A 24,901-nucleotide genomic window follows, 5' to 3' on the forward strand; every position below is an offset into this window, starting at 1 on the left:
CAAAACACTTTTACTAGCTCATCATTTCCATTTCCCTTCCACTCACACAGTTCCACTTCAGTGATGAAGATCCAGAAAACCCTGTAATCTCTTACTTTGTGTTCTTTGTGCTCCTGTTATTTTTGGGGGTGGGGTGACACTGAAATGAGATAAGGAGAGAGATAAAAAACAGTTGCCTGTATACTCCTCCAAGCCTTTCTGACATAATAGGTAACTGTTAACTGCCTTTTTCCCCACTTTCATAAAGGTAAGGCCCACTGCGGCTTTTGTGCTGAGGCTCTTGGACTCAATACTTCCAAAACTATTAGATATATTCTCAAAAGGGCAATCTGTTTTTCCCCCAGCCACATGGTCCCTCATACTGTTGAATAAGGAGTCCAAAGGAGTCACTGCCCTGCAGTCTAGCTGGACTGACCACAATAGAGAGCTGCCAGTGAAACATCCAGGGAAGAGCGCAGGGGCAGCATTACATGTTATTACCTTGTCTCCCTTAGAAAACTGAACTGATGATGCATGTGATCATTTAAGATAGCAAAACTCCCAATTTCACCACTAATCCAGCAACTTTCTGTAAGGCTTTGTTAGAGGAGTGCACTTATTGTCTCTTGAGCTTTTAACTAAAACCTTGGATCCCGTGGACTCACATAGACCAAAATCACTGGTCTTTGTATAACATGGCTTGCTTTTTCGAAATATCTTCATTCTGAAAGGAGTTCAACAAAGAGTTCAACCACCCAGCTGACAATTCACACTATTATCATAGAAAAAGCAAAGGCATTTTGGTGATATATGAGAAATAAGATACACCTTCTCATCTGTCTTTCAGTGGAACTTCCCATTGGTTATGTTCATCTGGAAGATCGCCCCTGCCCTTTGTTGTGGAAACACGGTGGTTGTCAAACCAGCAGAACAAACTCCACTGACTGCCCTTTACATGGGATCCTTAATTAAAGAGGTAGGTCATCAACAACAGAGTTTTTTGCCCTTCTCAGAAATGTAAGAGTATACTGCAGCTGAAATGCCACAGAGGTAATATAAGCCAGGCCGTCCTCTGCAAGTACTTCTCATTGCATGTCTAGCCTTGTACTATGGAACTTACCTTACTGTAAACCAGTGAAGCAAATCCAGGGCAAAAGCACGCATATCTTTCAGCCTAGTCCACACACACACACAAAAAACCAACCCCACAATAGTAATTTAGTAAACTCCATTCCTTGGCAAACATGTTTGTATTACAAAAGCACAGTACCTTTCAAAGCCAAAAGCAAACAAGGAATCAAGAGCAGAGTACTTAGAGGTGGTTGGCAATTACTTTATTAGCATAGTTATCACAGAAAAGGACCTGTGTGTACAGCTCATTATTATTATGTTTTAATTGAATGAACTTTTCATCCACGGGGGTTTATTATTAACGAGTAGCTGTAAAATTGAACTGGTGACTGCTGCCAAACTTGTGAACTCTCCTCACACAGAAACTGGGAGAATACACTTTGTGCTCTTGAATACAAGGAGTGTGGTAGTTTCTTCAGTGTCTCCAAAGTTACTTTGGCTATTGTGCCCAGCCTAGCAAACACCCAAAGAAGAACAGTTAAATAGTTTAGCTATCTTGCTTCCCAATAAAATCAACAAATGTAATTTAACATGTTTGAAGAGTTGGCACAGATGTCAATAATCACCAGCACAATAACCTTGCAGAGTGTTAATGGAAATGACTTGGCACATTTTATTATTCTGCTTCAAAACAATGATTCAGCAGAGCATACTGACTGGTTATGTGTTAATATTTCACAGAAACTGAATGACTATCAGGAAGGAGCCAAATCTTGCTATTGCATCACATAGTAAATGCTATTAGATAATACTGGGGAGGAGGAATTGCTTTAAAAAAAATCAGAGATACCGTTTCTATTCATTTTTAACAATAAGTATCAGAAAGTATATTTCTCTGAAAAAGCAACTTTACAAGGAAAGTAACTCTGTTCTAATGAAATATCTATTCTGATATTCTGATTTCCTGAAAGGCGAGCTCACAAGTGGGAATGTGATCAGTGGTCCATTTTATATGCACACTTACAATGGTTACAGAGTGGTAATGACTGGTATAATGCTAGAGTACTTTTAGTAAAAGGCAAGATGATTGTCATTTTACCCATTCACTCAGTGTTCCACTGGATGAGAAGCTTAAGTATATAATTGTTAAATGTCTTTGTTGTGTGACAGATATTGTAGAGCTTTAAAAAAGACCAATATTTATGTTATAAAGTCCTTCAAGGTTTATTCACCCAAAGCTAGCTGAGTTTTAATTTACACTCAGATTACTCAAGTAAAGTTGAACCCCAAATCCTTGATAGTGATCAAAACCTCAGTGATCACTTCAGTAGCTGTTTTGGACTCCCTGTGAAACTATCTAAATATCTAATTTAACTTTCTAGTTCTCAAGTGTCCATGTTAAAAAAAAAAATTATAGTCACTTTTGGTCATTCTCACTAACCTTTTTAATAGTCCTCACAAGGTTTCTTTGCTAATAGGTAGAGAATAGCTTCTAATACAGACATGGAAATTAAATGCCCAAAGGGAGACAGTGTCCCATAAAAAATAGTCTTCTTACTTTTCTCTACAAATTAAGTGTGAAACACAATGCTAAGCAAATGGAAGGAACCTTATTGTCTCATCAGTTCTGGGGTAAATATTAATCTGGAATATTAAATGAACATAAAAAGCATTGATAGAATGTATCTGAGCATGAACCTGTAAGGAACCTAAGTTGCTCGATCAAAAGTAATGGTCTGGTGTCCACAATGCAGGACATGAGGTTTAGGAGCTGTAACTCACCAGTTGAAATTCACCATTTTCCAAATGAAAATGGAACCTTTGCATGTAATTCCAAAGTCCTGTTTAACACTAAGAAGAGACTCATTTAAGTGATAATACAGGAGATGCATCTTTTTGGTCTTTTAATTTTATGCTTGCTCTGCAAGTGCCATTGAGATCCCATAGCTGCCGACAGGAAATCCAGTTGCACTTCACACATCCATGGGAGTTTCCCTGACAAGCTGTTGGAAGAAAATAACTTATTTTGCCTATGAATGGAACATAACTAATACAGAATTGGTGGGAAACAATAGATTTGATTTGGCTGACAGGAAAAGCTTCTTTAAATATAAAACTGGAAATACTGGAACTGTGCATATCTCAGGTAGCCGGCTCTTTCATGCTTGGTAGCTGATCTGCCTTTTTTGTGCTGTAAACCTTCATGTTGCCCACTCTCTACTTTCAACCCATGTCCAGAGGAAGAAGTAAAGACATTGAGTTTGAAGTACTATTTCCATAATTTTTCTTAATAGAATTTCAATGTAAGTCAGCAGATCATTAATTAAATTCCATCTCATGTAAGGGGTAATGAGCAGAAGTCAGCAAGCACACAGCATGGGTGATTCAAATAACTTTAATGAAGCAGACATGAAATTAAGCAATCTTTTTCTTTACACATCTGACTGGGGGAGGAAAAAAATATTCTTTGGCAATGACACTGAAAAATAACTGAAATAAAATGTTCTTTTTTTAAAGAGCCAGTTCAATAGCCTAAAAGACAGGTGAGGGAAAGGGAGTGTAAATCATGTGAGAATGAACACATTTGGGGCTCTAGGGCTGAGAATAATTGTATGACTGAGAAAAGGTGGTGGGAGAAGTGAAAAGGGAAGTAACAGATTATAAGACTTGGTCCCCAAATTTACAGGGATCTCTCTTACAATTCAGGCAGGATTTCCACCTGGAGTTGTGAACATTGTGCCAGGCTTTGGACCCACCGCTGGAGCAGCAATTTCTCACCACATGGATGTAGATAAAATAGCTTTCACAGGCTCTACAGAGGTACTATAATGAATGCAAGAAAATACAAGCAGGAAATGTGCCCCTCTGATTCCCAGTAATGATTTACTGTCTAACTTGTTCTATGTAACTATTTTAACTTTTTTCTTTCTTTTGGCTGCTGGTTTGTTAAACAAAGTCTGTTTAATGATTTGTTGGTTATTATTAACTTTAAACATATTTAAACAATGTTTGTGTTGCAGGAAAGCCCTTCAAACAAAGTCACTCCATGAGATACAATAAGTTCTAGTATACCAAGGCTATTTTAAGTCTTGTCCTTTAAAAGGAAACATTTTCATTTTTATTTGCTTCTTTTTTTTAAAGAATAATTATTTTTAAAAAATGCAAAATGTGAAACAGGCTGTGCTCTGTTCTGTTTAATTTTAATAACAACAGGATGGTAGGATGGTACTTCAGAAAACTCATTCCTGGTTCTGCACACACTTAGGTGAGGTGATGGCTTTTTGGTATTTGAATGATACTGATGATCACCTGGGTGGTCTTAAAAGTATATTTGAATATGTGTCAGTTTAATAATTGAAAGGAAGGTCACTTAATTTTCTGTAACCTTCAGTCTGAAGAACAGCAGGTGATGTCATTGAAGATTTCTCAGTGCAGGCATTATATAACTATATCCTTAATACAGTACATTATATTATCTGTCTGTATGCATGCTACATGGAAGAGCTGCCAACTGGTCTCTTAACTTCTTGGATGTACACTCCAAATATAAATGTCATTGCCTCGTGTAAAGGATCAGCAGACACCAAGAGCAAGAGTTATGTTTAGTCTTAGAAACATTTAGCTCTAAAGTAACAGGAAAAGAAAACAACCCCAAAATGTGACATCTGAGAAACACCCCACAGATGTTGCCAATGGATAGTAACAACTACAATTCTCAGTGCCACATCCCTCCAAAGACAGGTGGACCAGAGGGTGTATTCATAGACCTTGGAGGCAATCCTATTCTTCTGATGGTGTAATTTAGCAGCAAGAAATGAAGGCAGGAAGGCGGGCAGAGGGAGGAAGCTATCTGATGGTTATTACACAAGAGCAGTTACAGACCAAAACCACAAGGGTTACAAGCATGTTTTCCCTTCATAGTTTCTCCAGGAGAATTCATATTAAGTAGTTCCTTTAATTATGCCATCAGTGGAAAGAAGCAGGGTAGGGGTTCTGCCTCACAGTGTCTATCTCCTCTTCTTCTTTATTCTAAGGGAGAAACTGGAATAAGGAAGAGTTGGCCATGCAGGCAGTGTAGATATCTACTTTTTCTCTCATTCACTTTGTGCTTCAAAGGGCTTTCCCATGTATGAAATATGGGAATTTCAGCCTAATGGGAGTAACTGTCAGAGCAGAATCAGTGCCTACTTTAAATCACAGATACAAGCAAGTAGAGTGGTGGTAACCAAAAAAGCACCAGACATCTTTGGCAAGTAACATGAGTGCGTCTGGGGGGGAACTTTCCTAGAAAGCATTCCTGGTTTGTAGACTGCAAGTCACCTGCACCCTGACTCTTCAATTTTTATTTTAGTTAATTTATTTTTCATTTCTAAAATTACTGGAATAGTAGACAACTGCAAACAGATTTTCACTATTGAGGAACTCAGAGAAGTGTTATTGAGATCATAATAAAGTATTTGAGAGGAAGCTGTCTTCTCCCTACCTTTTAGGTTGGCAAACTGATTAAAGAAGCAGCAGGGAAGAGCAATCTGAAGAGAGTTACATTGGAACTTGGAGGAAAAAGTCCTAACATTATATTTGCAGATGCAGACTGTTAGTACCGTTTTTATTATATAAACCTACTACTTTTGCAAGTCCCATGTTCTTTTTCTTTTCATTGTCAGTAAATTATTTGTACCTGTTTCATGAAGGAGTAATTTTTAAAAATCTCAGGTCACACCATATTTTTAAGTTAGATTGCCGCCAAAAACTGGTGGCTTCTGAATGGATATGAACCTCTGACAACCTGTCCACCCTTACTGTAATTAAGGACCATCCTAATCCAGCATGAATGCAGAACCAAAAGCAGCTAGATGGATCTTATACAGGTTTATTAACCTTCTAGCTGAATACTCCTCTTGGTACTGCTGATAGGGGAAATAATGTTGAATCTACACTTCACATAGAACAGATGAATGTGTGTTTCTCTAGGAGTACCATGCTAGTCTTGATACCAGTAGTTTTGGACATGAATAAATAGATGAATATCTGTGTTTTAAAGGGCTATAAAAATAAAAAGTGCTAAAAAAGGAACTGAGATGGCGTGACAAAGGTTTGTAAAGAATTTATGATGTGACCATTCAAGTTTATGATCTGATGAACTCTGCATTTCTTTGCAGTGGACACTGCTGTGGAATTTGCACATATTGGTCTGTTCTACCACCAGGGACAGTGTTGTATAGCAGGATCTAGGATTTTTGTGGAAGAGCCTGTTTATGATGAGTTTGTTCGCCGGAGCATTGTACGAGCAAAGAATTATACTCTTGGGAATCCTCTGTTGCCTGGTGTACAGCAAGGCCCTCAAGTAAGTAATGTTAAATGTTTCCAGTATAATTGTGACACATCACAGCTTAATGTACTTCCAAAGCTACTGTTGCATTAGTTTCAAGGCTAAGTACAGTTGTCTAGGGGTTAGTCTAGAGAATCAGGAGGAAGAAACTGGAGTGATGGTTGTTTGTGTCACTATCATAGGCCTAAGGGTGAGATTTCTTTCTCTTCTCTAGTTCCTTTTATTATGGAATGGGAACTATTATATAGAACTGAAATGTTTTGAGAAAGCTCCAATGAAACAGCTGTAAAAGTGCAAGTACAATCAGCTATTGCTAACATTATATTCAAATAGTGCCACTGTAAGTGAGTAGCTTGAGGAAATAAAATTTAATAGTGTCTGTTCCCCTTTTTCAATGTGCTAGTGTTTCATTATCCTGCTTTCAGTTTTAGAATATTACACAATTAAAATGTATCATTCTGTACTTTTTCCTACTTATGTTAAAAGGTTGTGCCAACAGCTTCCCCATAAAATGAATGCTAAAATGCAGCATTAAAAAGCATAGCTATCACAGTGCTATGGATTCAGTGGATCACATTAGAACATTGTTAAATTTCATCAAGTCTTATTCCCATATCAGCTTGCACTATGGGATATATATTTTCTTGGCAGAGCTATTATGCACATATTTGATTGCCCCAGAATAAAGGAACTGTATTAGAGACAAAGCAAAAGTTGGAGACAAAGCAACTCCCACATATTTGATAATGTAACATGTTCTTCATTGGTTATCACAGTCATTTTATGTAATCAAAGACACCAAGTAAACTGGAAAACTGCATTCTAAGCCACACAGGTTTTGGAGAATTTAAAAATAGTAAGGATGCTGTTTTGCTGTTCTACAATGTGTCTTGCTAACAAGCCAATATGTTCAGCTGAATAAATTTAAGTGCCAGAGGACAGGAAGATTGAAACAAGTAAACTCCAGGTGTCTGGTGTACAGCTAATATAAAACTAACAGGAATCTACTCTCATGTTATTATGGCTTTGTTGAGTTTGAAATTCATGCTAATAATTTAAAAGAGATGAAAGTAAACTTTTACTAAAAAAGAAGAAAGTTAAAAGTGAAAAAAAGCATTACTGAAAACATTTGAAAGAGCATGAAGACTCTTTTCTCCTCCAGTCTCATCATTTGGTTTTCTTGACCTCTTTTTTTTTTTCTTAGCAAGCTTTAGCAGAAATCTTAACTTCTTTATAGGTTAGCAAAGTTTTTTCTTTTAGAGCTGGTATGATCCCATTTAATGGAAAATTGTAACCATGCGGTTTAGGTGCATTCCTTTTGTGGTAATTATGTTAAATATCTCTCTTTGTCTTCAAATTCCTTGTTGTGCTTTGACTAATTCTTTCTAGAAACAAAAAATGATAGCCTGTATCAGGCATATTCACTGTGCTTTCTTGTCATGGAGCCTCCTAGAAAGCCATCTTTGTCCTCCAGTGCACAGGCCCTCTGGGGCAACACCTGCCTGAGGCACCAAGTTTGAGTAATGCTTTGCACAATGGGCACCAAAGAAGAGCCAAAGGCCCTAGTGGAATTCAAAAGATCATATATATGCTAATTCACACATTATTAAGAAAAATAATGATGATAATAATAACAAAGGAACAACTGGCAGCAGCGTGAGCTGTATCATCTAAACCTCATCTTCTCTTCAAGATGTTTATGCACAAGAGATATTTGGCCACCAGGGTAGCACAAATTTTATGTCTTAAGCATTCAGTAAGGCAATTGTTTGAAAGCAAAATGACAAAGGGAGCACAGAGAACTAAAAATCACCTCCCTATAAATATCCTTATAAATTCATATCCTTATAAATATAGACTTTTATCACAGCTTTAGCTGAATAGCTGTTTAGTCTAATACCCATCCAGGATTCCCCAAAACCCTTGAAAATGTTGTTCTATTCCATGACCATGGTAAAACTTGTTGCTTAAACTTGAAATGTGACCTTTTCATTGCACAAACAAGAGAATAAGATGATACACATCTACTCTGCTGACTGATGAGTATGATCACAGACAAAAAGCTTCTGTGCAAGAGTCACCCCTGGAAGTAATCTCAGTATCTTCCTAAGTGAATGCTTGAAGGGCTGGACTCTGAAAGAGGGAAGAAAAGAATCATGAAAATGGAACAAATAAAAAAATAAAAAAAAAAAAGAGGGTGTTAGAGGCCTCTACCAAACAAGTTTTACCATTGAGTTTTTCTTAAAATAAATGTTATCTTGTGTATGATCTCCCTTCAGGCTTGAAGTGGTGATTGGTTAATTTGCAGAGGGGAGGAGAGGAAACAATGTGTGATCTGTTTCTAGTTCCCATTTGCACTATTTCCTTGTATTCACTTTGTCACTGAAAACTAGAAGGGGTTAGAGAAATATAAGCCCCTACTGTACTGCCACCATAAACTCCTTTTCCAGCCAAAGATCATGCATTTTGCTACACTATAGACCCAAACTGCAATATTCTTGGCATATATGTTCAATTCGTTAGTAGGCTTGGACAAGTGGAGGGGTAGAGATTGGCTTCACACCATAAACTATCTGCCATCTTTATTTCTTAAACTAGAGTGTAAATGTCCTTATTCCACTAATAAATTGGAATGAACTGAAAACAGCATTGAATTTCACGTATATTTTATTGTTGCTTTTTAACTTCCTTTAATAGTTTAGGAAAACAGTATGGCCAATCTACCAAACCTAGTGAAGTACAGAAGAGTCTTGTGGGCTAGATCAAACCCTCTGTTATTTCTGCAGGATCAAGTTCAGCAATTTGTATTTTGGTGAACCATTTGCAGTTGGCAAGAGTACTGTGAGAAGTATAAAACACATTTATTGTATAGATTTTTTTTTTTCTTTTCTTACTAAAGAAAACCAGGATATCAGTCCCTCTACAACTGATACTCCTATGTCAAAATTTCTGATTACTTGACTATCTGAGAAAAGCCTGCAAGGTTTTGAGAAGTTAGTGACAAGAATATTTGCAGGGCTTTCCAGCTGTTCCACTTCAACACATGCAATTAAACAAAGCTGGAACATTGTTAGGTTTCGGTTAATGAGTTAGAAGAACAATTCCTATTAGTGTATGTTGTTTTCACCCCTGCAATATCTTTTTCTAATCCAAATTTTATCTAATCTAAAATCTTTAGATTGATAAGGAGCAGTTTCAAAAAATCCTGGAGCTAATTGAGAGTGGGAAAAAAGAAGGAGCCAAACTGGAATGTGGAGGAGGTCCATGGGGAGACAAAGGTTACTTCATCCAGCCCACAGTTTTTTCTGATGTTACAGATGATATGCGCATCGCCAAAGAAGAGGTAAATAAATTCTTGATAGTCTTTACTCTCACTGGAGATCATCTGTTTAAATGTCTGTACAAAATACCCGTTCAGAAGGTCAAGTGGCTATATAAAACCACTCTCAGTAAATCTGTCATTCCATCCCCCTGGTGTTTAAAATGCTTTTCTTGGTTTCTGATGCCTGTTTCACCAACTCTGTGGAGGTGAGGGAGAGGAGCATGAGGCTGGCCTGCCAACAAAGGCTCCAACTTAAGCTGGCAGTAGATAAGAAATACTGAAGTTTGGTTTGCTTACATCACCCCATTCTGCTCATGTCTCATATATCAGAGTCACAGTAACCTGTAACAGAGAAGCAAACCTTGAAGGCACAGCTTGTGAACTCTTTGCACTGCCTAAGGAGCCACTTGAGGTTTGGACAAAATGTGCATCAAGCAGCTATTTTGCAATAAGAAAAAACAGTTAGATTGTGCTTCCATAGGCATTTTGTTGGTGGCAATTATAGCAAAGCAGAGGTTTTCCTTTGCTGGGTTATTTAACTTAGAACAGTTTGCAGATGTGTTTACACAGTGTTGAAAGAGCTTTTACTGACCCAACTAAGGTGGCAGTTCCAGGCCATCAGTGATCATCTACAAGGAACAGGACAGTTAAGAGTGCAGAGCTGCTATGTCATTGAGAAAAACAGGGGGTTTTCATATGTTTTTTTACATTCACCTTGACTAACAACTGCTGAAGTTGTGCTGCAGTAGGTGTCCATTATACTTCTTCATACTAGAAAGCTCCTTCAAATTTGTTACAAATCTAGGTGTTGCTTTATATAGCCAGCGATACTGTGCCGATGCAGTCTGCTGAACATACCTAGTACATTCAGCAAGAGTCAACAGGGTGAGTAAAAATGAACACCAGAGCATCTAGAGTTAGTTGTGTCAGGGAGAGAGCTGTGAAAAAGGAGAGAGCTGTATAAGAAATAATTTGGATTGTTTCTGCTGGTCTGGGAGGCAGGTTGGAAACTGCACAGAGGTATGTTTTTTCACAGATCTGTTAGTTTCCTTTGGGTCAGCAGTACAAGAACTGATTCTCTCACGCTATTTTGAGTGTATTGAATAATGAAACCCCAGAGAGCCAAGGCAATTTAAAGAATATCCAGGTTCTGAAGCTCACAGCTTGAACAGTGGGGGAACATTCAGTGGTTTTCTGATCTGTGCAAATCAATCCCTGCAAATCTGGTTAGAAACTAGCACTTTCCAGCAAAATCAAGTGGAAATCTCACAATCTATGGGAGCTGAAGTAATTAGATGTGGTAATAACCCCCCACCCTACACAGCCTCGGCACTGTGTGGTAGGCATGGGCACCTCTGGCTGAGAACACAGAGCAGCGGTAGTGGGAAAGCTGAGCCTGGGGGACTATTATCGCACATAACACCCATATGGAAAGCAGAATTAGTTGTTTCACTTGGCATACATGCTCAGTTGTGCAGCTACCTGCAGAGATGAAAGTCTAATACAAAGTTTAGAGGAAGGAAAAGCTGAATGTCTTTCTCAACTCTAAAACTGGAGCTTACCAAGAAAATACCAGTTCATTGGTAACCAGTATAGATATGCAACACACTGTGACTCCATGCTAACTACCGTTATGGTGGGTATCTTTTAATCTTAATTTATTTGTTTTCACAATTTACTGGGTTTTTTTATTTATTTATTGTTTTAGTAATCATTTTATAATAGGCTATCTTGATTTGCTTCATACTACAAAAATCTTATCTTTGTGTGAATTTATAATCCTTTTTAGAACTCTATTCTGAGATGTACACTCTTGACTGAATGAATTCAGTAATAAGGCCATCTGACAGAAATAAATTTTAAAAATATAAATTATTTACAATAGTAAGTTATGCTAGTCTACTTCATATGTTTACATGTGTCTGTAACAGATATTTGGACCTGTTCAACAAATCATGAAGTTTAAAACCATAGATGAAGTTATCAAGAGGGCAAATAATACTACCTATGGCTTAGCAGCAGCAGTTTTTACCAAAGACATTGATAAAGCACTGACATTTGCAGCTGCTCTTCAGGCTGGGACAGTATGGTAAGTAATGGCTTTTTTTAATTCTTCCTTCAGAGCTCCAGGTGCCAATGACAGTAACTGTAGTATATTTTAACACTTCTTTGGGTGGTGTACTTTTATATTTCAATTCCTTGTAATCTTTAGAGAGGTAGATTAATGCCAGACTCCTGTGTCTCTCTTCCCTTCACCTTTCCATACTTAATGTGCTATTAAATAAATATTTCTTATAAGTCTACACACAATTGTTCTGTAAACTTAGTCTAAAAAAGGAAATTGACTTGCTAAAAAGGAAAGGAGACAAAAGGAACTACAGTGAGAGTGCTACTTACCTTTCCATTCAGGATCTGAGGATAGTCCAATACATACTTAATTTGTGGGGATCATTTTCTGTACTGTGTAAAGAAATGAATTATCTGAAGTTCTGTTGCCATTAACCTAGGCAGAACATTCACGTGTGATGGAAAAGGTTGATAAAATGTGGTTGAAAAAAGGAAAGAAATGCAAGTGGGGGGAAATGCTACAAGGACAACTTTTTCCAGCGATGGAAAAGAAAGAGGCAACCTATAAGGAGTAGGAAAGGCAAAGGCTGAGAGATGCAAGAGTGAGAGCTGGGAGGAATAGCAGACTTGAGTCTAATGACTATCACTGACAGAGACCTGCATTTCGCTGCAATTACATCACTGCATCAGAAAGAAAACAACCACTTTTTCTTGAACGCAAAACCTATGTCCAATTCACATTTTATCTGAAAGGACTTGCAACCAGCACAAATTCCTGCCCAGGTCCAGTGACCTAAAAACATATGCTTTCTAAAAATAAGTTAACAGTTTTGACTTAGGAGTTGGTATTCTTTAAATGGAATAAAGTTTAAAATAAAATTGGAATCTTTGGTTTTTACTCTTACATGATTGCTGGTCTGTCTAGGAATCCTTAAATATGAGCAGAACCTCTTTTGTTGAAACCAGTAGACTGGTAGCAGGAGAAATTATAAAATATGAAAATACAGAATACCTGAGTTGATAATGCTGCAAGACAAAACCAGCTTCCCACCGAGGGAACAAGATGCACATTCTGCTAAAACTCCTCATACTACAAATTCTCCTGTGAAATTCCTTTCTTTCTCATTATTGTATTTTTGTTTTCAACCACAATACAGAATATGGTTTAAGATTGAGTAGAACCAAACAAAACTTCCTAAAGGTATACTGAAGCAATCCTGAATTTATCTATTGGAAGTGTGCCTGCAGAAGGCTTAACTGTGACTAGTCTTTGGTTAGCACTAGTTAGCAAGGAATTTTATCATAAATATCAGAGAAAGATATGACTGTCACTCTGCTTGAAGACCCTTGATGAGTGTTAGAACCCTGATCATAAGTGTAGTTTCTGGTCTCTAAACCTCAAGCTACACATATTTTTGCAAATATATTACTCAGATGTAGGTTGTGAATATCACCACAGGTTTTTTACAGTCAACAGAAAAACACGGATTGTTTAGAAGTGAAAAACGTTATTTCACTGTCAAAAGTAATTTTCCTGTTCTTCCAGGGTTAATTGCTATAGTGCAATGTCTGCTCAGTGTCCTTTTGGAGGATTTAAGATGTCAGGAAATGGACGAGAAATGTAAGTAAATACTTTTAAAACTGTTGATTCACGGGAATTTCAAATGAAATTCCAAAACCCAACTTTAAACATTTATAACTAGGATACCCAGTTTGAAATGTTATCGAATTAGTTTATACAGTGTTTAAAGGCTTCGTGTTGTCAGAGCCAATGATGTCAAGCAAATAATTCCTCTATAAAACAAATAAGAAAACTACTTAGATACACACTTTTTCAAAATGACCATTTTTAGTAGCCTGTGGTTTATTGATAGGCAAAACTGATCATTGTGTTTATGGTTTATGGTTTACAGTTTATATATAGATAGAGTCATTTGCATGAAGGTATATATGTGTGTAGTTTGTGGAATCCCCTTTAAGTGCTAGGTTTTTGAAAACACAAGACATTTCAAAATCCTTGATTTAAATAAGAGTTTTCAGTTTAAAAAGTCCTGTGACAACAATGTTTTTATAGTACGTTCCAGCTTGGTCAAAAGTTATGATAAGAATAGTACTCTGTAGTCTTTGGATCTTTGGTCTTTTCTCAACTCAGAAGTGGAGGACTATACAGAAATGATAAGCTAATCAAATTCTTTCACACTTCTAAGGTTTACTCCAGTTTCAATTTGAATCATGTCCTGTCTTACCTGTATTCATCCTGATCTTCATATTAGCAAGAGAATCATGTAATGTGTTACATCAGGGAACATTTGATGTCATACATGTTCATTACATCGTGTAGAATTATGTCTTCTGGGGTTTTTTGGAACATAAACCACAAGCAGTCCTTTGCTAAAAATGCCATATATCTGGGAACAACAAATATATAATTTTTAAAGCAATGAATAAAAATTAAAATATGTAAGTTTTCCCTTTTATTAAGCCAAATGCATAGTGCTTCTAATGAATAATGGAAGTAATTAAAAAAATATATGTGCAGGTGAAGTGCTTCAGAGCTTCTTTTTCTCTTTTTTTTTTTTTTTTAAGAGATAAAGGCTAGGGTTTTCATGCTTGCTCATCACTGGACTCAATCTGCTCCTTATGGCAAAGCTCCCACTGACTTCAAAGGAAACAGAGTTATGCCAATGCTAAGAGCTTTAGAAAATGTCAAAATGGGAAAAAAAAAAAAAAAAAATAGGCCATTACTATCAAGGACTGTTTTGCATTTGCTGGGTGCCAAAATTGGGAGATCGTCAATTCTGAATCACAGCCTTTTGCAGAAATATTTTGGGGATTCATTTGCTGGAAATAACAGGAAAACAATAATAGGCTATCATAAAGATTGATATTCTCTATAACAGTGCATTTTGAAGCAGTTAAGCTTTTGTGCAAAGGAAGTTTTCCAAATGCTTGGTTCAAAATCACAATTAGTGGACCAATAAAAATATTCCTGCTAAAGGGTAAGGAAGGAATTAGTACCAGACAGATGTCTGCCATGGAAAAAAATTTTGTAAACATGTGGCAATCAATTTTGGGAGAGGTGGAAATATGTGTGAAACAACTGCACTGAAATAATCAGGAAGATAGTGTGTCAAGCCATTGACTTCCTTGAATCCCACAATAAAATTCCCTCTATAATTCTTGGAATAATAACATTATGAATTAAACTACTGAATGTCACATACTAACAGAATGCCTCTTCAAAAATGAAGAGAATCAGTAAACATTTTCGCACAGCATGAGAGTCCTGAGCACAGATTTCTGTTTTGCATACATATGTATCTAGTAAGATGGCAGTGAGAACTGGATAACATTATACTGTAGCAAACTCTTGTTCTATAAAACAATTAATTATGTCTAAATAGTTTGACTGTGTCAGATGTCAAACATCTAGGCACACAAGCAAGGGTCACCTCAGCATGTAAAACATAAAGGTAGATTCATACTAATAAAATGTCAGTAAGATTTAAGTGGTTTTTACTGTCTGTAAGATTTCATAGTAGACTAATTATGTCCCCCATTTACTTGAGATGAAGTGTCTGTTCTTTGGCTCGAGAAAAGTCTTGACATCAGAGGAAGGCCTTTGCAAATAACTTGTTGAGCGTGCTTGTGAAGACCTAACATGCCTGATTTCCTGCACAGAAACCCAGTTGAGAAATGCACTAAACTTATTAAATGCCATTCTTTTGCACAGAAATGAAATTGCTTTCTTCCCCACTTCTCTCAGGAGACAGCTGCTGTAGCTTTTTGAAAGGCTTCCAGCAGCAGTCTAGCTGCACAGATGTCTTCCGAATATGTCCAGTATACTTGTCATACATCTGGCCAATTGCACAGCACCACCGAAAATCCCATCCAGGACATAACTCATATAAAAAGCATTAACATAAATATTGCTCTTGGTTCTCTTTTATCTAGGGGAGAATATGGCATTCATGAATACACAGAAGTTAAGACTGTCACAATCAAAATCCCACAGAAGAACTCATAATGCTGCTTGAGATGCAGAATTCAGCATCTTCAAATGAATCTGAAAAGGCTATCTGAATTCTGGAAAGATTTACATCCCAAATTATTCATTAACCTTTTTGCTTTCTGATTGTATAAGAAGTACTTGCTTACATTAACAGTATAAAGAATAATGTAGAAAATTTTAATGTAATTAACTGAGAAAAGGACACTTTAATGCCTGGTACATAGCTAACTAATTTTGAAATTCATGTTCAGAATGAACTACATTTTATTTTCAGCGGAAGGTGTCTGTAGTGCTGTGAAAATGTTCCTTTTTCAATGTATTCTACAAGTACAGTTTGAATTTATATGCTTTTCTAAATGTTAGATGGCAAGCTTTCTTTGTATTTTCTTTTCTTTGTGGCCTTAACAAAAGCACTTATGAGTAATTAGCAGATAGATACTTTTCTGTGTCTTTCAAAAATAATAGACTTCTCTTAGATATATTTCTTAGACTACTGAATTTGTTCATTGTAGTACACAAATGTAATCTGGAAAATATTAAACAATATTAAAATCCACTTTCAAAACCTAATATTGCTCCTTTTGTTACTCTTTTCTGTTACACTGGTTTACTACTGGGCACTATGTAGCACATATTTTATATACTTAAAGAGGCACTACTGTCTCAAAGGTGTGTTTAGGTCATCAGAAGTATACTGTATTGGCTATATGGAGACTAAAGTCCCTAATTCTTTGACAGTATTATAAATGGGAAAATATGAACATACGGAACACTGGACTATATGAAAAAAGCCTACTACAATTGGCTTTGTAGTGTTAAGTATATAAAAAAGCCTTAACAGATAAGAAGCAAGAAATATTGAGGGGAAATAAGAAAGAGAAGGGGAGATAAGGGAAGGCAATCTCCTTTGTGATTTATACCTGCTCCATTTTTTCTGTGCTCATATGCCTGCCTATGACTTGCATGTTTTCCTCCCTCGTCTTTCCTCCTCTAGTCCATTGTTTCCCTTCATCCTTTTTCCTCACCATCTCTTTTTCATTTAGCTGCTTATTCTCATAAAGGCCCTCTGCAGATATGTGTCCCAAGCTAATCACAGCCTCTAAGATCTCTCTGTCTGTGCAGCTTTGGTGTTTCACTATTCTCTGCTAGCGCAGCTATCAGCACCTTCTGAAGGCCACTCGCCATCAGCAGCAGCCAGATATAAACTCTGGGACAGTGGTCTACAGACATCAAGTACAGCAATTACATAGTCTGCTACTGACAGGGTCATATTTTCTCTAGACTGAATCCAGAGCTACAATTCATCTCTTGTTACGGAGGGTCAGCCTTACATACAACCTTACATACAAGCTCTGCCTATTACTAAGAACATAGAGCACCACAAAATTTTAAGCAGCAAGTATAGAGAATGTGCACAGAATTGAAAGTAAAGAGGTTTTGTTCATCTGGATATGCCTTTTTTTTTTTTTTAATAAGGTGATTAAAACAAAACCCAGATCAGGCTTTCACCCTATGACTCTTCTCTGGATGCCTTGGGTGCCTTTTTTCATGAAGTGAAGAACTGGACACAAGACTTGTGGCACAGGTATCTCTCTCCGCAGGCCTCTACATTATCTGTTCTTGAAAAGTGTCAGTTCCACATCCCATACATATGCCTCTGAAATAATTTCATTATTCACAGTTGTCAAACAAACCCAATCCCAGTCCCATATCAAGAAACAAGTAACAAAATAATAGAAGAAGGAAAAGAAGGAAGAGTGAATCAAAAGTAAAAATGTACTGTGGCAATAATTAGTAGAGATTGTTCAGCAGAGGAAAGTGTAGAGAAGCACAGAAATCAAAATAAATGCGAAATAAAGGGAAAAGAAAAAAAAATCTAAAGAAATAAGCTGCAGAGGAGAAAAGAATGACAAAACACTCCAAAAGACTTTAAAGGTGGTAGTGAACATAGTATTAGAGAAAACCTGGATACAACGAAAGATTAAATACTTAAAGAGTTGGAAAGTAGTATGTAGAGCAGGTATGGGTCATCATAATTCTCTACTGTCTAAATTCTGCTTTTGCTGAAGTCAACTGTAGAAGTCTCAAAGAAGGATAAATAAGCCAAATGACAATAAGTTTACATTTGCATTTTGGTTTGGATCAGGAATGCACTGCTGAAATTATATTCCTGATCATCTGCACTTACCTTCTTTAGTTCACATGGAAGAGTGATACAGGGGAGCAAAATTGCGTACCTTTTTGATGACGCTAAGCCAGAAGATGCACACTTGGTGTGGTATGATCCAACCACTAATAACCATTCAGCTCTTAGAAGCGGACTAGGGCTGGTCTGAAGCAGCTCCCCTCTGAATGTGTACTACGTGGGCAGTTGATTCTCATCTCCTTACAGCGTCCTTTGGCAGCTTAGGACTGCAAATCCAGTCCTACCAGGCTATATTGCCTGCAACTGCAAGCACAAGAAAGAATGACTTTGAAATATAACCCACGGAAAGGGAAAAGCCAACATAAATAGAGGTATTATAGGAGAAGGATCAACTTCACACTTGCATGCATGTATGTATTCTTCTTTACAATGCCTAAAATATGTTAATACTGTTCTCAGCAATATTGTAAACTATTTTAGTTCGTGATTGACAGTCTTTCTCTTATTTACAGGTAAAAGAAAGCTGGCAATGGTCTTGTTTTGTCAATTTAAATGTTTCAATGTGAACAAAATGTAGCATCTAGTAGTGATGTTAGGTTCTTATTTTTTTCAAAAAATAAGTCAGAGAAGTGTTTCCATGTGTATATTACACATGAGAGACAGAGAGAGAGAGAACAGCAAAAGAAGGCAAAGACTGTAATTCAACCAAAGTGAAACACCCAACATTTTCATCAGAGCCAAGTATAGCTTTGGGTTAATCTGGTGACACACTGAAGTTGTTCCCATGAGATGCCAATGTAAAGAGATACACCTTTTGGCATCTAGTAAGTGTAAGGAATTCAATATGTGTGTTTGCCTAAAGCACTTGAGATATGTTTGAAGGAGGCAAACAAGGGCTCATTAAATTGCACAGTCCAGTTTACCTTAAAAGAGCACATTAGTTCACAGCGCATGGCAAAATGTCCAACCCAGACGAATTTCAGAATATAGTCCCATTTGTTCCTCAGCTGCCTGGTTACTAACTCAGATTCGAGGTCAGGAGTGCATTTCACTCTACAATGCACACATTGTGCAATAATACAAACTCCCTGTAAGAACAAGAAATGTCCTTTCACAATTAAGCGTGTTTGTAACTGTGTTCATGGATGAAAGACTCCATCTGATGGTGAAATACCTTCGCTATGTCTTTGCATTATATCTGCATATGGGTACAGTGACTTATGATCACCCAGTCTGGGTAGGAATAAATGAGGACTTCAACTCCACAAATATTACACAGGTAATTAAGGACGCCCTTTCTTTCTGTGCTGGAATCACTATCGTGTTACGCCTGTTATATGCCAAAGCAGCACCACTGAAATTTACTGGGATGAAACGCGAGAAGAGCAATAGTTTATGTAAATATTGCTTATAATGTTAGGGAAGTTGTAGTCAGCATTTCACAGAGAACAAAAATTAACAAGAGAAATGAACTTACTGCACTTCCTTTCAAAGCCCCTGAAAACTGACTGCTATAGTCAGCAGCAATTACTAAATTTATACTTCATGTTTGGATTTAAATGGTGATATTTTTCATATAGTTCTCCAAGCCAGTGGGTGCCTGAATAAATAATGTACAGCAAAATCACAGCAGATTTGAATGGGACTATTTCTTTTTCTAGTGAACAACCTTTCTATCCCCTTAATACTATTGAATGCATTACTTTAATTTTCATGAATGTATGACCAATGAGAGGCTTTTGCAGTCTTCTTGGAAAGTTATGTTTCACGCAATTTTATACCATATAGAAAAGCAAGTCCTAGAAATTTGGGGTGATAAAAGCCATTGTCTTGCCATCACAGAGGCTATCCCTGCCCCTGACACACCTTTTTTTTTAAGAGGGGGGAAGCTGTTGAATGGCAACAGCATGATAGAGGGATCCTCAGGCTATTTCAGTCAAAATAGTGAAGCCGTAAGGAATTCTCATTCTGTCTCAAGAAAGAAAATTACTGATAATCCTCGACTGCCAGATATCCAGGTCTTAAGACAGACAAGAGAAGATATGGAAAAAATATTCAGAGCAAAAAAGGCATCTGGCTTGGATAAGGAGTGAAAATTCCTTGATGAAGTAGGTTTTAGGGAGGAATTTGAAAGATGTGACATCTTGGCAGGCAAAGGGGCTTGGGGGAGGAGAGTGGGATATTCCATCTGGGACACAAAAGATAAGTGCAGAAAAGACAAGTGCAGGAAAAAGAGGGAGAAAGGAAGGGAGCAATAGCAGAACTCTAAGGAGTCTGAGGAGGAATGAAAGAAAAGCTAAGGATCACCTTGGGTTTCTGAAAGATCTCACTGTGAGATCTCATTATAATTCTGTAAGAGTTAACATGAAGGGTTTAATAGATAAAGTGTCCTTCCCCAGCTCCTCCATCATCATGTTTGCTGTCAGATTGTATTTGTCCTGTCTGATCCTTCTGCTCTCCCTCTTCTCATTCAAGTCATGCTCTAGTTCTCTTGGTGTTAATATTGTCTTCCACCTATAACTCTATTGAAAAGTGAGATTTAAATAACTCATTAGGAAAAGTCCACTTCAAAATAAAGTAGCAAAAAAAGAGTCTCTGAAAATTTGGGAATAATAGTTTCCTGTGAACTTAGTGGGAGGCCCTAAGGACTGAATTATTACCTTTGCTATGCTGAGAGAACAACAGTGGCTTGATGAATATACTGCTCTGGAAATAAAAGTTAAAGATCTGGAAGTACAACATAAACTGACTCAGTCAAATAAAATGCTGCATAGTCTTGTAGGAAAGACATAAATCACTTGTTGCATGAAAAATTGGACAGGTGGTTTGACTATTGAAAATTCAACTCGTGAAACAGTCCTTAAAGGGCAGCAACAAAGATGATTCATACACAGTAAAATAAACTGTCCATGCAAGAGGAAGAGACCACAGCTGCTTTTACACATGACTAGCAGGTGTTGCAGAGAGATTTGGAAGAAGGATTAACCAAAATACAATAAGGTTGTCCTTGATGGGAGTGGAACAGAAGTAGCAAACTCTTCCAAGAAACTATATTAGTATTGAGGGTTATTTAGAAGAAAGCAAGCTAGAAAAGACAGAAGCAAGGAGAGGGTTTGTTTTATTATTTTAGTTTATATCCTCATATTGCTTATAGTACTATCTGGAGTATGAGATTATGACTAAATAATAGCTTGGATACTCAATACACCCCAATCCAAGATGGCTCTGCACATAAAGAGCAATTTGACAAACTCTGACAGGCATTTCAAATTATTAAACAAACCACTGCAACTGGGCACCATCCTGTCGCTAGCAGAGCAGAAAAATCCCTTAGCCACCAGTACCTTTTTATGGACTATTAAGAAGCTTTGATAACATAGTGCGATACAACAGCACAAATCCAGCTGTGGCAAACAGAATAATGCCTTTGTATCATCATACTTTGCCAAGTGGTGCAAGCTGTCAAGGCCTTACCTATGGGTTCCTTGTAGGTTGGTGACTCCAATAACATGGATTCTACATTAGTTCTGAATATTGCTACTTATTACACACAGTGATCATGCTTAGGACTGAGGAGAACACTGGTGACAGCAAGTATGAGGCTGGCAAAATTTGAGCAAGATTAGAGATTTATTGCCTTTGGAAGAGAAGAATGTCTGACAGGCAAATAAGTGAATCAAGTGAGAACAAGCAATACTGTCCACAATTTACTACATTCAGGAACCAAGAAAGACTTTGTATGAGTGTGAAGAAAGAAATGTGTCATGTGAACATTGTATTTGGACTATAAATATGTCCGATGCACAGACACATCAGCACAAATTTTAGAACTGTTATTATGAACAAATAATGTCCATAGCAGCACAGTGCCTATTAGAGAGCTGACTCTTACATAAAGATACTTTGACCCTGCTTATCCACTGTGTTGATGGAAATCTGTAAAAGGCATAAGATTCTGTGGCCTTCTGCATTTCCAGAAATCCTCAAGGAAAAGAATCCATGCAGAGCACTTATTTTCAGCACAATGCATGGGCCCTCATATGGCACATCAGTCAAGTTCAAACTAAGGGAAAAATGCCAGTGCATACATTTGGATAATGAATGAATGCAAGAAAATCATAATCTGTCTACAGATATTTATCCAGCAGAGGAGTATATACAGTAAAGACTTATTGCAAATTACTTATTTAGTATTAATAAACTAATTATTATTCAATATTCTTAACCTATTGTTTTCTTTTATTGGGGAATTTCCAGGGAAAATTAGTCTTCTCTTTCTTCTATGTGTACTAATTCAAAATTCTCTAAAATAAAATAAATGTAAGTATTTAATTTTAATGTCCTGAGCAATAAAGGCATTCTGTTTGTTGAATACGGGAGGCCTTGGGTATAGGTTAACTAAAGGTAGCAGAAGGAATCTGAAGTCACAGCTCCACATATCCACATATTATGAGGGAGATTTGGTCTGAAGGAGGAAGGAGACACAAGCACTCACCATTAATGCTCTTGTGGCTGTAGGGGTCTAAAGGCAAACCAACATGATTAAGAAAGAGGTGCAATCTTTTACAAGACCACATCAAATAGTAGAACAACAAAGAAGGCCTTGGGTACAAAGTGCCTTCTCCATGCCACCTGCTGTTTGCCTGTTGTCAGGCTTGATCACAAGTAAGGGGAAACAATCACAGTCAGAGTAATAATAAGGAGGTTGAGGAGAGGAGCACTCCCAGCTCATATACCCAAATTCCATCTCCACAAAAAGCCCAACATACAGGTTCTTTGTTAGTCTCCCTTTATGGCATCTAATGTGCAATGGGAAAAGCAGTAAGTTTTCCACTACTTCATCCTCCTTCTTTTGATGCACATACTCCCCTGTGCTCCATGGCTGCCTCTCTGTTAACACCTACATAAAGGAGTTGTTTAATATGAAACTAACTTGCTATGTTGAATGCCATAATAATTTCAATATGATTGAGGAAAACAATTGTGGAGTTATTTACATGGACAATTAGCCATGGCACTATAGAAATGGGCAAAAACCCCAGTCCTCTCTATAGAGCTAAAGAAATTTCACAGTCTAATAAACAACATGTTTCATATCTTCTATTTTGCTGATCTGTTGATGGAAAGGTTAGGTTTCATTACGTTTCTCTCCAGACCTCAGCAAGCAAACAGAAACAATTGGTGCCATTAACACTAAGGAAAGGTCGATCTCCATGAGAAAGTATCCCAGGAACCTAAACCTTACACTTAGCAAGGCACGTGTGTGTTTCATTCACAATATGCTTCCTCAGCCTGCTCTCAGTTACTGTAGTCCTCTTCAAAGAGGTCTTAATTATCTTTAACAAAAGGAAAAATGCCCATGCATTACACTATTCACTGATACAAATTACTTATTTAGTATTTGTCAGACATATGTCAGACAGATCATGTCTGACAATATGTCGCTATCTCCTATTGTTTTCTTCTCTGTATGTGATGTATTAGCCCCCAGTAAACAAGGGAGCTCTTGCAAAACCTTCAACATTTTATCTGTCACTTTTCCCTGCCTCCATTAATATGTAGGCTTAATAGTTAACTTCCACTGGCTTATTCACTGCTAGAAATTAGGCTACTTAAGTATGTGGCTTTATGGACACTGGAAGACACTTTTTAAACTTTATTTAACCAAGTGATTAATTTTTTATGAGATCTCTTTGTTGCACATGTTTACTGCCTATTTGCTTCCTTCTTATTTTTTTCTGTAAACACTTTCCTTACAAAAACCTACATTTAAGTACTAATCTTGTGCAAATGATATAGAAATATGAGCTTATATGTAAATCATTGTATTATGGAATATATTTACCAGAACAGAACATGGCAGAATTTGGTTCATAAAAGGAGATTACGAAAGTTTAAAACTTTGACATACTGGACATATAAGACAAATACATATGCCTTCTCCTTCACACCAAACATACCTGTCCAGACCAAGGTCATAGCACTTTCATTGCTGCCTTCTGTGCCTACCTCCCTAGCACATGGGCAGCTGCCTGGGAAGAGAGTGGGGTGAGTCAGTTTGACTGAGATTTTTGTGTGGTTTTATGTCACTATTGCAGCTGGAATGAAGAGATTCATAGCTCATTAGGAGTTCCTTCATGTCATATGAAGAACTGTACAGGAGAAGCTACCTGTGTGTTAAAGTGATCGATTGCTAACAGACGGAAACTTTCTACAATCACCAAATCTAGAAGAGTCTGACATAATTTTTGACTGTTAAATCAAGCACTCCACACTGTCCATGCTGGCACTGACTTGTCAACGACAGAGACCAGCCTGCTTACTCTATAGCCTGTACAAAAACTTCAGTATCATCCATGAAGAGACTAAACTGAAGATTTCTAGTGGTGTCAGTTGTCACTAGCATTAATTTTGACAGGTGCGGATATCCATGTGATTCAGGTAAACATCTCCTGTGAGCATTGCTAGGCTCTGTATAGAAGAACCAGTTATTCATTGTGGTCTGGTGCTTTACTGCCTCAGGGCTGCTTGAATGTTGTTACTGCTTTAACTTCCAAAAGCATGTTTTATCTGAAAGATGCATTTTAGCTCTTTAATTTTTAAACAAACCAAATGGACATCTTTAAAACTAATCTTTCTCCTGAATGCTGCATAGAATAAATTATTTTGAAGGTGAGACTTTTAATAATGGTATTCAACCAGGGAAATGTATAACATATGTGATGACAGAAAAAAGAGTACACCAGTTGAGAGAATCCAGAAACAAGTTAAATATTTAAAACTAAAATTCTCATTGTATAAATAAGACACTACATTATTAAACAGAAAATATCTGTTTACTTTTTAGTCATTGCTCTCTCTGTGAGAAAACCCGCTGCTCTAAAGTACTGATGCAAAAATCCATGAGTGTGAGTGGCAGCGGACTACAACCACCTAGCAAAATCCATAATGCCAAGGTCAAATCTTGTTCATAAT

General features: G+C 37.1%; 1 protein-coding gene across 4 annotated transcripts in view; it reads left to right on the top strand.

Annotated features, from left to right (window-relative positions):
* ALDH1A1 (aldehyde dehydrogenase 1 family member A1) overlaps window positions 1-16,350 on the top strand; it is a 55,407-nt gene extending 39,057 nt beyond the window's left edge. For all 4 annotated transcript variants that reach the window (XM_069775895.1, XM_069775894.1, XM_069775892.1 and 1 more), the window contains exons 9-16: window positions 827-955; window positions 3,757-3,870; window positions 5,541-5,643; window positions 6,210-6,394; window positions 9,558-9,722; window positions 11,633-11,790; window positions 13,315-13,389; window positions 15,723-16,350. In XM_069775895.1, coding sequence (XP_069631996.1) covers window positions 827-955; window positions 3,757-3,870; window positions 5,541-5,643; window positions 6,210-6,394; window positions 9,558-9,722; window positions 11,633-11,790; window positions 13,315-13,389; window positions 15,723-15,795 — 1,002 coding nt within the window. In that variant the 3' untranslated portion in view covers window positions 15,796-16,350. The remainder of the gene's footprint in view (window positions 1-826; window positions 956-3,756; window positions 3,871-5,540; window positions 5,644-6,209; window positions 6,395-9,557; window positions 9,723-11,632; window positions 11,791-13,314; window positions 13,390-15,722) is intronic.
* Window positions 16,351-24,901: the final 8,551 nt, after the last annotated feature.

This window comes from Haliaeetus albicilla, chromosome Z, assembly GCF_947461875.1.
Source record: "Haliaeetus albicilla chromosome Z, bHalAlb1.1, whole genome shotgun sequence".
NCBI classification, from domain to species: Eukaryota; Metazoa; Chordata; class Aves; order Accipitriformes; family Accipitridae; genus Haliaeetus; species Haliaeetus albicilla.